The sequence below is a fragment of the Carcharodon carcharias genome, chromosome 3, assembly GCF_017639515.1.
Source record: "Carcharodon carcharias isolate sCarCar2 chromosome 3, sCarCar2.pri, whole genome shotgun sequence".
Taxonomy (NCBI): Eukaryota; Metazoa; Chordata; class Chondrichthyes; order Lamniformes; family Lamnidae; genus Carcharodon; species Carcharodon carcharias.
The window spans coordinates 25,271,731-25,283,950 of record NC_054469.1 but is presented as its reverse complement, the minus strand read 5'-3'; the positions used below and the strand labels follow the sequence as shown (position 1 = coordinate 25,283,950).

The window sequence follows — 12,220 nt, the reverse complement described above, 5'->3', positions numbered from 1 at the left end:
TGAGAATGGTCAAGAGTTCATCCAGAGTTTGAGGAGTGCAGATATCTTGGAGGCTTGAAGGGGATTTAAGAGAAAGGGAGCAGTGAGGTCATTCAGAGATTTGAAAACAAGGATGAAAATGTAAAAATTAAGACATTGATTAACCAGGAGTCAGTCAGCGTAGGTCAACAAGCACAAGGTTGGTGAGTGAACAGGACTTAGGACACAGCCAGCAGAGTTTTGGATGACCACAAGTTTGTGGAGGTTAGAATGGGAAAGTGAAGTTGGGCAGTAATTAGCACAGACGGAGGTGTCAAGGGTTGTTATTTTTGCAGAAGGGGTGATGACAGTAAATTTAAAGGAAACGGTTCAGTAACTGATGAGATAGAACTGTTAGCAATATCAACAAACATGGGAGTCAGGAAGAGAATCTGGTGGTCTGCAGAATAGTTGGGATAGGATGGAGAGAGCACAAATATTAGGCTGACTAATCTGTAATTCCCTGATTTACCCTGTCACATTTCTTAAAAAGCAGAGTGAGGTGCAATTTTCTAACCTAAAGGAATCCTGAATTGAGCTTTGGGAAATATAGTTACAGCATCTGCAATGTCCTCACTTAATGCTTGTTACTTTGTAGTGCTGTTATTTTCTTCATTATTGTTAATTTGCTTATATTAATTATGGTGAGCCCCTTTCCTTGATTCAATATTAGTTTCTTTGGGCTATCAGGCACACTCTCTGCCTTGTCTGTAAATACTGACAAAGCAATTATTTAACATATCTGCCATTTCTTTTACTTTCATTTACAATATTGCAATTGTCAATTTTTAAGGGATTCACATTGCCCTTGGCTACCCTGTTTTTCCTAATGTAATTGTAAAAGAAAGTGTTGATTTTGACAAATGAGAAGGAATCGTTCCCAATAGCTGAAGGGTTGATAACCAGAGGGTACAGATTAGCAGAAGAGCCGGAGGTGACATGAGGGAAAACTTCTTTATATGTTGAATGGTTAAGAATGCACTGCCTGATAGAATGTTGGAAAAAGATTCAGTTGTAGCTTTCAAAGGGGAATTGGATGAATACTTAAAAGAAGAAAAATATCAGGGATGAGGAAAGTGCCAAGGAATGGAACTAACTGGATTACGCTTAAAAAAGAACTAGCACAGACACAATGGCCTGAATGGCTTCCTTCTGTGCTGTACTGTTTTATGAATATAATTTTCCTCTTGCTAACCCGGAGATGCAAAGATAAGTTTCAGTACATTTACCATGACTCCAGGTGAGATCATGGGCCAGGAGCAAAACTGAACTTTCCTTCTGCACTGTAACTCAGTTATTTTTATTTGTACACTATGTTTTTAAGCATAGACTTTAAGGGCTTATTCTTCAATTGAGCATATGCCATCTCAACATGTTATAAACCCTATAAGGTGGAAGGCAAGAATCCAATCATACCTTTAAATGGTATACATCAGAGAAGGACAGCAGCTAATGAAAATAAGTTGCAGCAACAGGACTCTAGGGCCAGGATTTTCTGACCCTGCGCAGCAGGATCCCCCACAGTGCATGCAGAAAGCCATTCAAATGCCTGTTGACTTTGGCAGTACTAGAAGATCCCACCAGTGGGAGGGGCCAGAAAATTCCAGCCCAGGTTGTTTCCAGTGATAGGAAATAGTATAGAATGTATAGATCAAGGCCCAGTTATCTCAAATCTGTGCTTTTTTGGGAGTTTGAAGTTACAATGGGAGAACAGGAAAACCCATGAGGCACCTTCTTTGTAACTTTGAAAACTTTACGCAAAAAAATGACCACAGCTACCATTTTGGCTGGAAGTTAGGCCAAAACATCATCCTGGGGCATTCAGCCCTTGTTCTGCGGCCAGGAGGCTGTTTCTAGGTAGCTGCCATGTTCCTGACACTTCAGAGGCTGACTCAAAAATTGCAATCAGCCTCTGATAACTGCTCTTAATTGGGCTTTAAATTATCCTAATAAGCTACCCACTGCTTGCCAGCAAGTAGCTGTTCTGTCCCTGAACTGACCACCAACAAAATGGTTTTTATTTTGTGTCTATCTTCACAGAAGAAGATACAGAAAACCTCCCAGATATTCAAGGCAACCAAGGGACTTGTGAAACTGAGGAACTAAAAGAAATTAGTATCAGTAAAGCACTTGAAAAGTTAATTGGATTGAAGGTAGATAATATCCCCTGGAACAGATGAGCTTCATCCCAGGGTGTTGAAGAAGGTGTCTAGCGAGATGGTGGATATTTTTCAAAATTCACTAGATTCTGGAAATGTTCCTACAGATTGGAAAGTAGCAACTGTCACCCCACTATTTAAGAAGGGGGGAAGAGGGAAAATGGAGAACTACAGACCTGTTAGATTCTAACATTTTCCCTACTACTGAAGTCAAACTATCATAAAAGATGTGATAACTGGACATTTAAAAAAGAATGGTAAATTGGGCAGAATCAACATGGATTGATGAAGGGAAAATCATATTTGACAAACTTGGAATTTTTTGAGGATATTTCTTGTAGCATTGATAAAGGAGAACCAGTGGATGTGGTGTATTTGGATTTTCAGAAGGCTTTTGATAATGCCCACACAGGAGGTTAGTAAATAAAATTAGAGTGCATGGGATTGGGGAAAATATACTATAGTATGGATTGAGAATTGGTTAACAGACAGAAATCAGACAGTAGGAATAAACAGATCATTCTCAGGATGACAGTTTCTTATTAATGGGGTACCACAAATCAGTGGTAGTTCCATAGCAGGTGCAACAAGCAATTAGGAAGGTGAATGTCCGGGAGTTTCCGTGAACGGCATAACTTTTGGTCTTCTAACAGCCCATGAACCGGCTACCCACCTGAATCAAGTGTAAAGAAACACATGGCTTGTTACAAGGGCAGGGCAGGGCAGACCAGCAGCAACAGTCACCAGACCACCCACCTAAACTCAGTTAAGTTGTTGAAGGAGCCTGGAAAGGCTTGGGGGAGAGCAGGGCATTTTTAAATTAACCCGTCCGTCAGGGAACCAATAGGATCGGATACAACACTGATTTTATACTCCACCTGATTTTACACTCCATTGAAATCAATTAAGTAAAACCAATGTTCCAGCCAATCTCAGGTTAAAATTACTCCCTTAGACTTTCCTTGGGGTCTTGGAGGAGCACCTTTGGTCCTCCTGGCCCAGGAAGAAAATGTTTTTTTCTCCAAATATACCTACACCATTTAGCATCATCGGCCAGAGTAAGCAAGGCAGTCGCTTTATATTCAAGGACAAAAAGTTGTTCTGATTTGGGGAGCGAATAAATAGAAACATAACCAATGCTTTGAAAACATCTTACAACGAGTGAGACAAGACAAAAACAGAAAATGCTGGAAAAACTCAGCAGGTCTGACAGAATCTGTGGAGAGAAAAACAGAGTTAACGTTTCGAGTCAGCATGACTTCTTCAAAGCTTTTTTTTTTGTTTGTTTTTCTCTCCACAGATGCTGTCAGACCTGCTGAGTTTTCCAGCATTTTGTTTTTGTTTCAGATTTCCAGCATCTGCAGTATTTTGCTTTTATTTAAGTGAGAGAACACATTGTGATGCTGAATGTGAATAAATTTAAGTTCAGCTACATAAGACAGACAAAAAACCTTGTAGATCAGGAAAAATGTCAAAGCAATCAAAAACTTGAAAAAACATGAAACAAAGAGACATCTGTAATGTTTCGGCATGACTATTTTAATCAAGTTGCTGCCTAATTTGTTAGATGTCAATTAATTGCTAAGAAAGGCGCTTTCAAAAAACAGCATAATGTTTCCAATGCTGAAATATTACATGACCAAACTATTAATGACTATGGTATATGCTTCCAGTCCAAGAGTAGGTACACAAAGGAAAAAAACAGTTCAAAATTTTTAAATCCCAGTTATACTGGAGTTCCATTTTAAGATATGCAAGACCAGTCCATACAAGTTTCAGTGGTACCTTTGTTTCCAAGTTTTAATGTTTTCTGTCTTCTGAAGGACCAAGACTTAAAGACCAAGCCTCTATGTGTGATTTATGAATGTTTACGCCAGCTTTTATGTCCAAACAGAAACTATTAGCTTAGTGTGGTACAAAATATTCCACCAATACATATTTACTCAAGATGTTGTAGGGAGTAACCATTGAATCATAGAATCCCACTGCACAGAAAGAAGCCATTCAGCCCATCATGCCTGTGCTACAAGTTTTGAAAGAGCTATCCATTTAGTTCCACTCACACTCTTTTCCCTATAGTCCTGTGATTTTTTTTCTCTTTCAAGTATATATCCAATTCCATTTTGAAAGTTAGTATCACTGTTCCTTTTTTGTATCTGTTTCCATTACTCTTTCAGCCAGTACATTCCAGATCATCATAACTCATTTCTGGCCCTTTTGCCAATTGCCTTAGGTCTCTGAGTTCTGGTTATCGAATAATTTATGAAACAGTTATTTAATGAAATCTGACCAAAACTATGAAGTATGGAACTTAAGTTGTAAATGTACAGTTTTACGGTAAATTTTACTCCTGCTCCTCATGAGCCCACAAAAATTATACCTTTAGTGGTCCTCTTTGGTTCTATCACCCATACAACTGATTAGAACCTGCACTGCACAGGTTTTAACCAAATTGATCAAAAATGATTATCAGGGCCATATTTACATCATAAGACCTCAATTTCAATATATGGGACCTGAAACAGGCAGATGTTTTAGACACCCAACGGTAAGCCCCTTTCAAAAGGAAGCTGACAACACAATTTGAGGTTTGCGTCAAGAGAAGGCAATTGGCTGGATTTTCAATTGTCGGCAGCGTCAGATGCAGGGGCGATTTAAAAATCACATTCCTGGAGGGCGGGTGGCTCTGCATCTCGATGCCTATGTGCTCAATGATTTTCAAGAGCGGGAGGATTGGGGAGCTCATCATCTCTAATTCAACGCCTGTTAAGCTCTTTGAGTTTGTTAACAGGCTGGGGAGGCAAATGTGATTTTGGCGAATTTGAACAATCTGCTGCACATTCATGCACAGGGTTCAAAGCAGGGCGAAGTGAAAGTTTCTATCGTGCTCATTACCTCTGACTTGACCATCTGGACACGTTTTTAAATTTTTATGCTGCTGGCCATCCGAGGTTGCCCACAGTCTTCAGTACGGGAGTGACAGACTTTATCATAGCGGCAATCTGCTTTTGCCATTCGCCCACTGCAGGCAGCCCTGCCTCTTGGAGACGGTCGGTGCCACTAATTGTGTTCCGAGCTTGGCCGTGGCTAATTAGGGCCTTAACATTTTCAAATAACGTCGGGTGAGCAGTTACAACGTTGGATCGGGACACAAATTATATGGTTGCCAGGTTCCTGACCCAGATTTGAAAACCAGCCCAATATATCTAAAGTGTTTAGAGCCATCTAGTAGTTAGATTTGGGATTAATATAAAAATCATGAATTAAGTGGATCAACTAGGCACTAAGACAATCACGTGCATATCATTTGTGATTTCCATTCAACGACTTTTTGCTCTGACAAGTTGCCTAAGAACCAGTCACTGCATAGGAGGCCCCAGCAGTTGTACTGGGTCTCAGAAAATCTCACCTCATCTCATGATTTGAGATGGGAACTGACATTTTGAATTCAAGCTAAAGATACACTGCAGATATTCTCTCGAGTATCATTGATATATTAGACTAATGACCATTGTAATCATCAGTCTTGCAGAACAAGCTCCATGCTTCTAAAGAGGCCATCAAAAGAAAATGGGGGTGAATTTCTATGAGATTGTCTCATACATCTGCCCTAGGTTTGGGCAGTGGAGAAACCTGCATCAACATTGATGATATTTTTCTGGGGTTTCACAGCTTTTCCATTGTGCCAAATGAGCAGAAGATCCCTGAAGTAATTGACTCCCGTTATCTTTATCATACTGTTTAGATTTGATTTAAACTGAAGTGACAACTGGTTCCTTATTTGCACACACACTGCACGAATGGTAACATTTTAATAAAGTTAAATTTAAGTAATATTGTACTCACCTGTCGCTGATTATTTGCAGGAACATTCGTAGAACACATAAACTTCAGTAGTTTCTACTTGATTGCTGCTTTAGTGGAATGTTACCATTTGTTTAGTATGCAGAAATGCAGCTACACACTGATCACTCACGTGAACACCAAATAAAAGTGAATTTGTAGAATCCCAGCACATGGTACTTGTGGGAATAAGTGATGAGGTGGCAGTATAGTTTTATCAAAGCAGTGACTGTAAGAGTAGGTTCCATCATTTCAGCTTGTCCGTTTCTGATTCCACGCTTTTCATCCTGTTTCTTGTAGTCACTGAACAAGAGACTAAAGTTCCCAAGAAAACCATCATCATGTAAGTGCTTAGTTTCTTCATTACTGCTTGTGTAAGCTGTCATGCTTGTCCATCTCACCGCATGCTTGTTGACATTGTGCCATGCATAACAGATAATCACTGTTTTCCTGTGCATGTCAATGTTTGTTGGAATTACAGTTTGGTTGGCTTAAAATTTTAGCCTGGAGGCAAATTTTGTTTGAGGATGTTGGGGTGGGGTCTGAGGAGGAGGAGGAGGGGGGGGCATGAATGATGAATTCAGGAAACCCGAATGTCCTGCACAATTTAACTTCAGAGCTCCTTCAAGTAGAGTTCACACCCCTAGGCAGCCCAATTGACAGGCCAGAGCCCTTTTGAGCGAAAAGTCTATAAGAGCAGGTAGATATTTTAGGTGAGTGCAAGAAATGATGGTAGGGGTCTCCCAGTCATAGGTAGGAGAGTTCCCATGCTGGCCTGGGAATCCCAGTCATGGTGGGAGGCGGTATGGTGGCCGAGGGAAGCAGACAGATCGCCAGACTGGAGAAGGGGTGAGGGGCAGGTCTTGTATGTTAACCTCATGTTATGACCCCAACCCATCCGTTTTTGGGAGTTAAGATTCATGGTTTCCATAAATTTCACAAAGGTGAGATCTGAATTACAAGGATTTTCATTAACATTAATTTGACCTTTTGATAAAAAAAGATTAATTTGTTTAATATAATCAGTTATATTTGGCTTTAAGCATTTGTTGCGAGCTTTCAAATGTAACTTCTATTACGGTCAAGATAAGGTTCAGGGCAAATGCTCAGAGCTGAATGCTTATGAATGCCAGTTCTTTCCTATTTTCATGTGCACTTTGAATGTAATTACTGATGACCACTAAATTTTATAGTTGGAGTGTAAAACTTATATGCTTAGTGCAAAACAATTCAGTAGCTATACATTTCAAAGAAATATGCTATGCAAATTGGAAAACTATGTTGAATCAAAAATTTAACTGCAGTATTATTTCCTGAAACTTAATGCAAATTAATGGTTGGTCAATTGATTGATTATAATATACTGACTGCATAATTTCTCAAGAACCAATTGTTCAGAAAATTTATAATTATTACTTGCCTGTCTTTAATTTTTCAGTACTACTAATAACATGGTTTGATCAGTTGGATTACATATGCAATCTTACAATTATTAAAAATGGTTTCAAATCCATAATCACATCTCACACTTTATATGATGATTATAAACTTATTTACATCACCATCTGAAACCCCCTACCAAGCAATTATGAACTGTATTCAATTGTAATAATCAAATAACTTTTAAGTCAACAAAGCATTTTCAGTTGGCACAATATATGGATATAAAGTGACACAAAGTGATAAAATCTTAAAACCTTTGGAATCTGTACAATAAATTGAGAGAATTCAATTGATTTTATTTCTCCTTTAACCTCTAATTTCCTATTTCTAATATTAATTGCATTTAATGAAGCATATTGATGCTGGTTCTTTCACCATTTGCATAGCCATGTCAGAAATACAGCACTGGTCGAGATTCATATCCCACCCATGCAAGGTATAAGTTAGTCAGTTCACAGTTGTTGGGGAAAGAATCTGTGCCCTTATAAAACATATTTATTCCTCCTGCCTGCTGGCTAACAGAGGTATATTAGAGAATAAACATTCACTGGAAAATTATACAGTCTGCTTTTTGCATAGTAACTGGTGTATTCTCTTAAAAGAACTGGTGTTAAAACAGCAATTTTAAATTACTACCAGAAGTGTAATTTATCAGAATAAATAATTACCACTGACTTCATTTGTGTTGAAACATGCATGTCAGCATTTTGTACCTAAAATGAATAAGATGCAGATTTCATTAAGAGGCACCAATCACTATAACATTTTAACATGACTGCAGTGCACTGACATGTATTGCATCTAACTGATACTCAAGAGTGCCTTACTCGCCAACTAATCAAAAGTTTGTCTGCATCAGAGCTAATGATGCAGTGTGGACAATGGGATCCTTCTGATGGTTAAATTGTTAAAACATTTTTTCATGATTAGTGAGGAGACTATTACAACAGTAGTCAAAAGCCCAAAGGTTAAACGACGCAGATCTTCAAGTATCTCCCCTGCAAGATTGCCAAGATCACAAGAAACAGTACCAGAAATAGCTTTCTCAGCTAGACCCAAGAGGCCAACTCCTAAGCTTCAGCCTGAACCCAGAGAAACCCCCATGAAAAAGCCACCTATTCCTGCAGTTTTGATAACAGAACCCGAAGAACAAGGCGCAGCTGCAAGACATATTTTTGTTAAAACTAAAGAACAAGAACAAAAGCCGAGTTGGATAGAAGTTGAAGAAGTGATTGAATTCAAAGTTAAGCAAAGCACAAAACCTGAAAGGAAAAGATCAGTGTCCCCTTCTACCCGCACCTTATCTGAGCATAGACAGGTCAGACATAGATCTTCAAGTCCAAGATCTAAGCGACCTCTTACATTTGACCCTAACATAAACAACTCAAACAATAATCTGGTAGAACAAATGCGATCTTCTATTTCAGAAGAAAATCTAAACAATGCAGATGCTCAGTCTCTTGTCTGTGAAGCTGAGACTACCACAGAGATTGAACCCATCACATCAGATGACATTAATCTTGACTGTATATTAGACCATTTTGCTGATGCTTCTTATGAAGCATCTGCTCATGCAGTGAATGAATACAATATTCAACCAAGTGTAAATGAAGATCAATGCAAATCTAATACCCACCTGCTTGAAGTGGAAACACCACTTGTTGCACATGTAGGTGAAACTATTATGTTAAGTTTTGAAACACCTGAACCCATGGATGATGAACAGCTATCCTTCAAAAATCTATCTGATATTAAAACAGCATCTCCTTTGGCGGTTGTGGATCTCCCATTGGACATTTCTGGTGATGAAATGGAGGAATTTAAGCCAGAGCATGAAGAAGAAATAGATACAGTAGATGAAAATGTCATTATTGATGAATCCCATGAACCCAGCAGTGATGATCTAATAAACAGGGACACCAAAATTTTGACTCATAATGGCAAGTTATTAACTTTGGAAGACCTTGAAGATTACATTCCTGCTCAAGGAGAAACCTACAAGTGTGAGGATTCAGTTGACCAAGATTTCCCATCAGCTGCTAGTTCCAACGAGCCATGTGAAATTTCTGTTCTACAGGCAGAAATAAATGAACCTACAATTGGCAAACCAGTTTTACTTAATGTCGGGAGACCGGTTGTTCCTAAGATGAAACCAAGTTATTTGCATCAGTTTGGAGATCAACGACCTGGAGGCATATTCATGTCAACATCTCGAGTGACGGAAATGCATTCAGTGGGGCCATCAAATTTATCAGTACATGTCAGTGGATCATGTACTGAATCAGTCATCCACTCCTCAACAGCAACAGAGAAGAAACCACCATTTGAATTAAAAACATCTTTTTGCACTGAAGTGCAGTGTTCTGTGGACAGTGGACAGCCAAGCTTTAAAACTGAAGTTTCTACAAGAACTCTTAACTATGGAGAAACTGTCACTTTACATATCAATAAGAAAGACCCACCAGAGGAGCCCAGCAAAAGCAAACATGATAAACTTAAAAAATAATCTTATGATGTGGGAGCATCTCACCTAGTTTAAGATGAAATATAGCAAAGGAGAAAATGTAATTAATAAAGTATTTCTAGTCTTAAGGGAGAACATTTAGAAGAAGAACTTCTAATAAAGTTAGTGCACACCATTCCAAATAATGCAAAAGTTTCAATAAAACTATTGGACTTCCAAATTTATAATAAACATAAATATGTTAAGAATTTACAAGAAATCATGCAGTCCTCTTCATAGGTATTAGTTTTCCAAGGAATATAATTAAAGATTATTCAAATGTTCTCTCTTTAGTTGGGTCTTGTGATCACTGCAGAACCGACCAGTCAAACTGACAGTATACTCAGTTTAAATAAGTGTGTTATCATCACTGTGACTTCTTGGTTTCATGCCAGTATGATCAAAAATGCTGGAGTACACAAAGAGATGTTGACACTGTCATGCACCATTAAAATGCCTAATTTAAAGGGATAAGAATTATTTTGTGTTTTCAAAGGAAAACCGCAATTAATCATTCTGGATGTCATATCAATCATTGGAGTTTCTTATTTTGAAAATTTACATCTGATTTTGCTGATTTGTCAGACAATTTTTGCTGATTTGGCAACGGACAATCTTTTGTTGTCCCTTGTGGATTAAGTGTTAACTCTGAGAAAAAAAATATACCATGTAGAACTCAATTTTGTATTTTTGCAACAATTTCATCACAGTTCTACTAACTTTATTGAGAAATCGCCTTGTGGGTTGTCTAACGGAAGGACGTTAGGGGGTTGTAGTATTCAACCATTTTAGACTAATGTTGCTCAAGCTATGAGACAGGCATGCACTTTTTTGCTGAAATTGATTGTCACTGAACCTCTGATAAAACATTTGTTGTCCCCAACTTTTCAAAAACAGTAAAATAATGGAAAGAAGATCATCAGAGCAAACAAATATTAGATAATGACAATTAATGTGGTGTGGCAAACTTTAGATAACATAGAACATTCTTACACTTGCCCATGGCCATAGGACTTGTGTCTGACTTGATCAAAATCGCAGGCTGTTTTCCAAAATAAATGACATAACAGACTATAGAAAACTTGTTCTCAGAACTAAACTCTTCTTCTGATCAATACAATTTTAGTATTTTCTCCCTATTTATTTTAGAGAATGGAAAGTTTGTTGCAATCTTGAATGTTTATGCATTTAGGATCCATCCATCTGTTTAGATGTCAACATGTAACTTCCACAATACTATCTGAATGATTTATAATATTGTACTCTTTTTAAAAATGTGCAAATACCTACTTTCCTGTTTAACATTCATTTAGTTACTCCTAATATTATTCGGTTTGAAGTAAGAAATAGTGGCTGAGTTCAAAAAAATTCTAATGACTTCTACAGTCACGTGGATAGTTAAAAAAAAATTGGAGTGGGAGGTTTAAGCTGAGTTTATAATTTCTTCCACCAATGCTAGTTAAGTGCAGGATGTGCAGCACATTTTGATTATTTGTGTTCTCCATGCCATAGACTGTTAAAAGGATGTGTGGTGGTGTGTATTAGTACAGTACTTTTTTTTGGGCCACTAAAAGACCTGTAATTTTAATGCAATATGAATATTAAATTACTTCAAAAATACCAGCTTACAAATGGTGAGCTCCAGCAGGCAGATTGCTATATGAAACTTTATTGCACGCCTACATTTGCAAATCTTGAAACTTGGTAACAAACAAAAAGTAAAAAAAGGTTATTTCAAAGAATGAGTGCAACAGCCATGACAGTACTGCATCTTGAAAAGAAAACTTGTGCAATATACATTAACTTTGACAAATTGGTACCTTCAAATATATTAAGTAATGTATCTTGTACAGAATGTGTTTAAAAACAGCATAAAATGTTTGGTGCATACTTGTATGTTTTGTAAGGGGATAATATATTTTTAGATATGTATAGTGTATTAAAAAATTGAAGTGTGTCTCCTAATTTCTGTGTGGTATTTTTGAACCCCTTAATAAAGTCTAGTTTCTGCGATAAACTTGTCATCTAAGTTAACTTTAAAGATATATATAAAACATACATTTAGCATCTGAAGGAAATAATTTGAGAAAAACATTCCACAAAGGCAAAATAGAGCTTCATGTGTGGGTTAGAAGTTTAATTTGAAATGAAACTGAAAAATAATATGTTCAGATTATCTGAGTCTTACTTTCTTAACTGAGTCTTAGCTTTTTAAAAGTGTATGCATTAACATAGTGTGTTCATTAACAAATGT

General features: G+C 37.5%; 1 protein-coding gene across 6 annotated transcripts in view; it reads left to right on the top strand.

The window, feature by feature from the left end:
- Window positions 1–11,979, top strand: part of obscnb (obscurin, cytoskeletal calmodulin and titin-interacting RhoGEF b) — a 625,157-nt gene extending 613,178 nt beyond the window's left edge. For all 6 annotated transcript variants that reach the window (XM_041184481.1, XM_041184479.1, XM_041184482.1 and 3 more), the window contains 2 exons: window positions 6,321–6,363; window positions 8,394–11,979. In XM_041184481.1, the coding sequence (XP_041040415.1) occupies window positions 6,321–6,363; window positions 8,394–9,969 (1,619 nt within the window). In that variant the 3' untranslated portion in view covers window positions 9,970–11,979. The remainder of the gene's footprint in view (window positions 1–6,320; window positions 6,364–8,393) is intronic.
- Window positions 11,980–12,220: the final 241 nt, after the last annotated feature.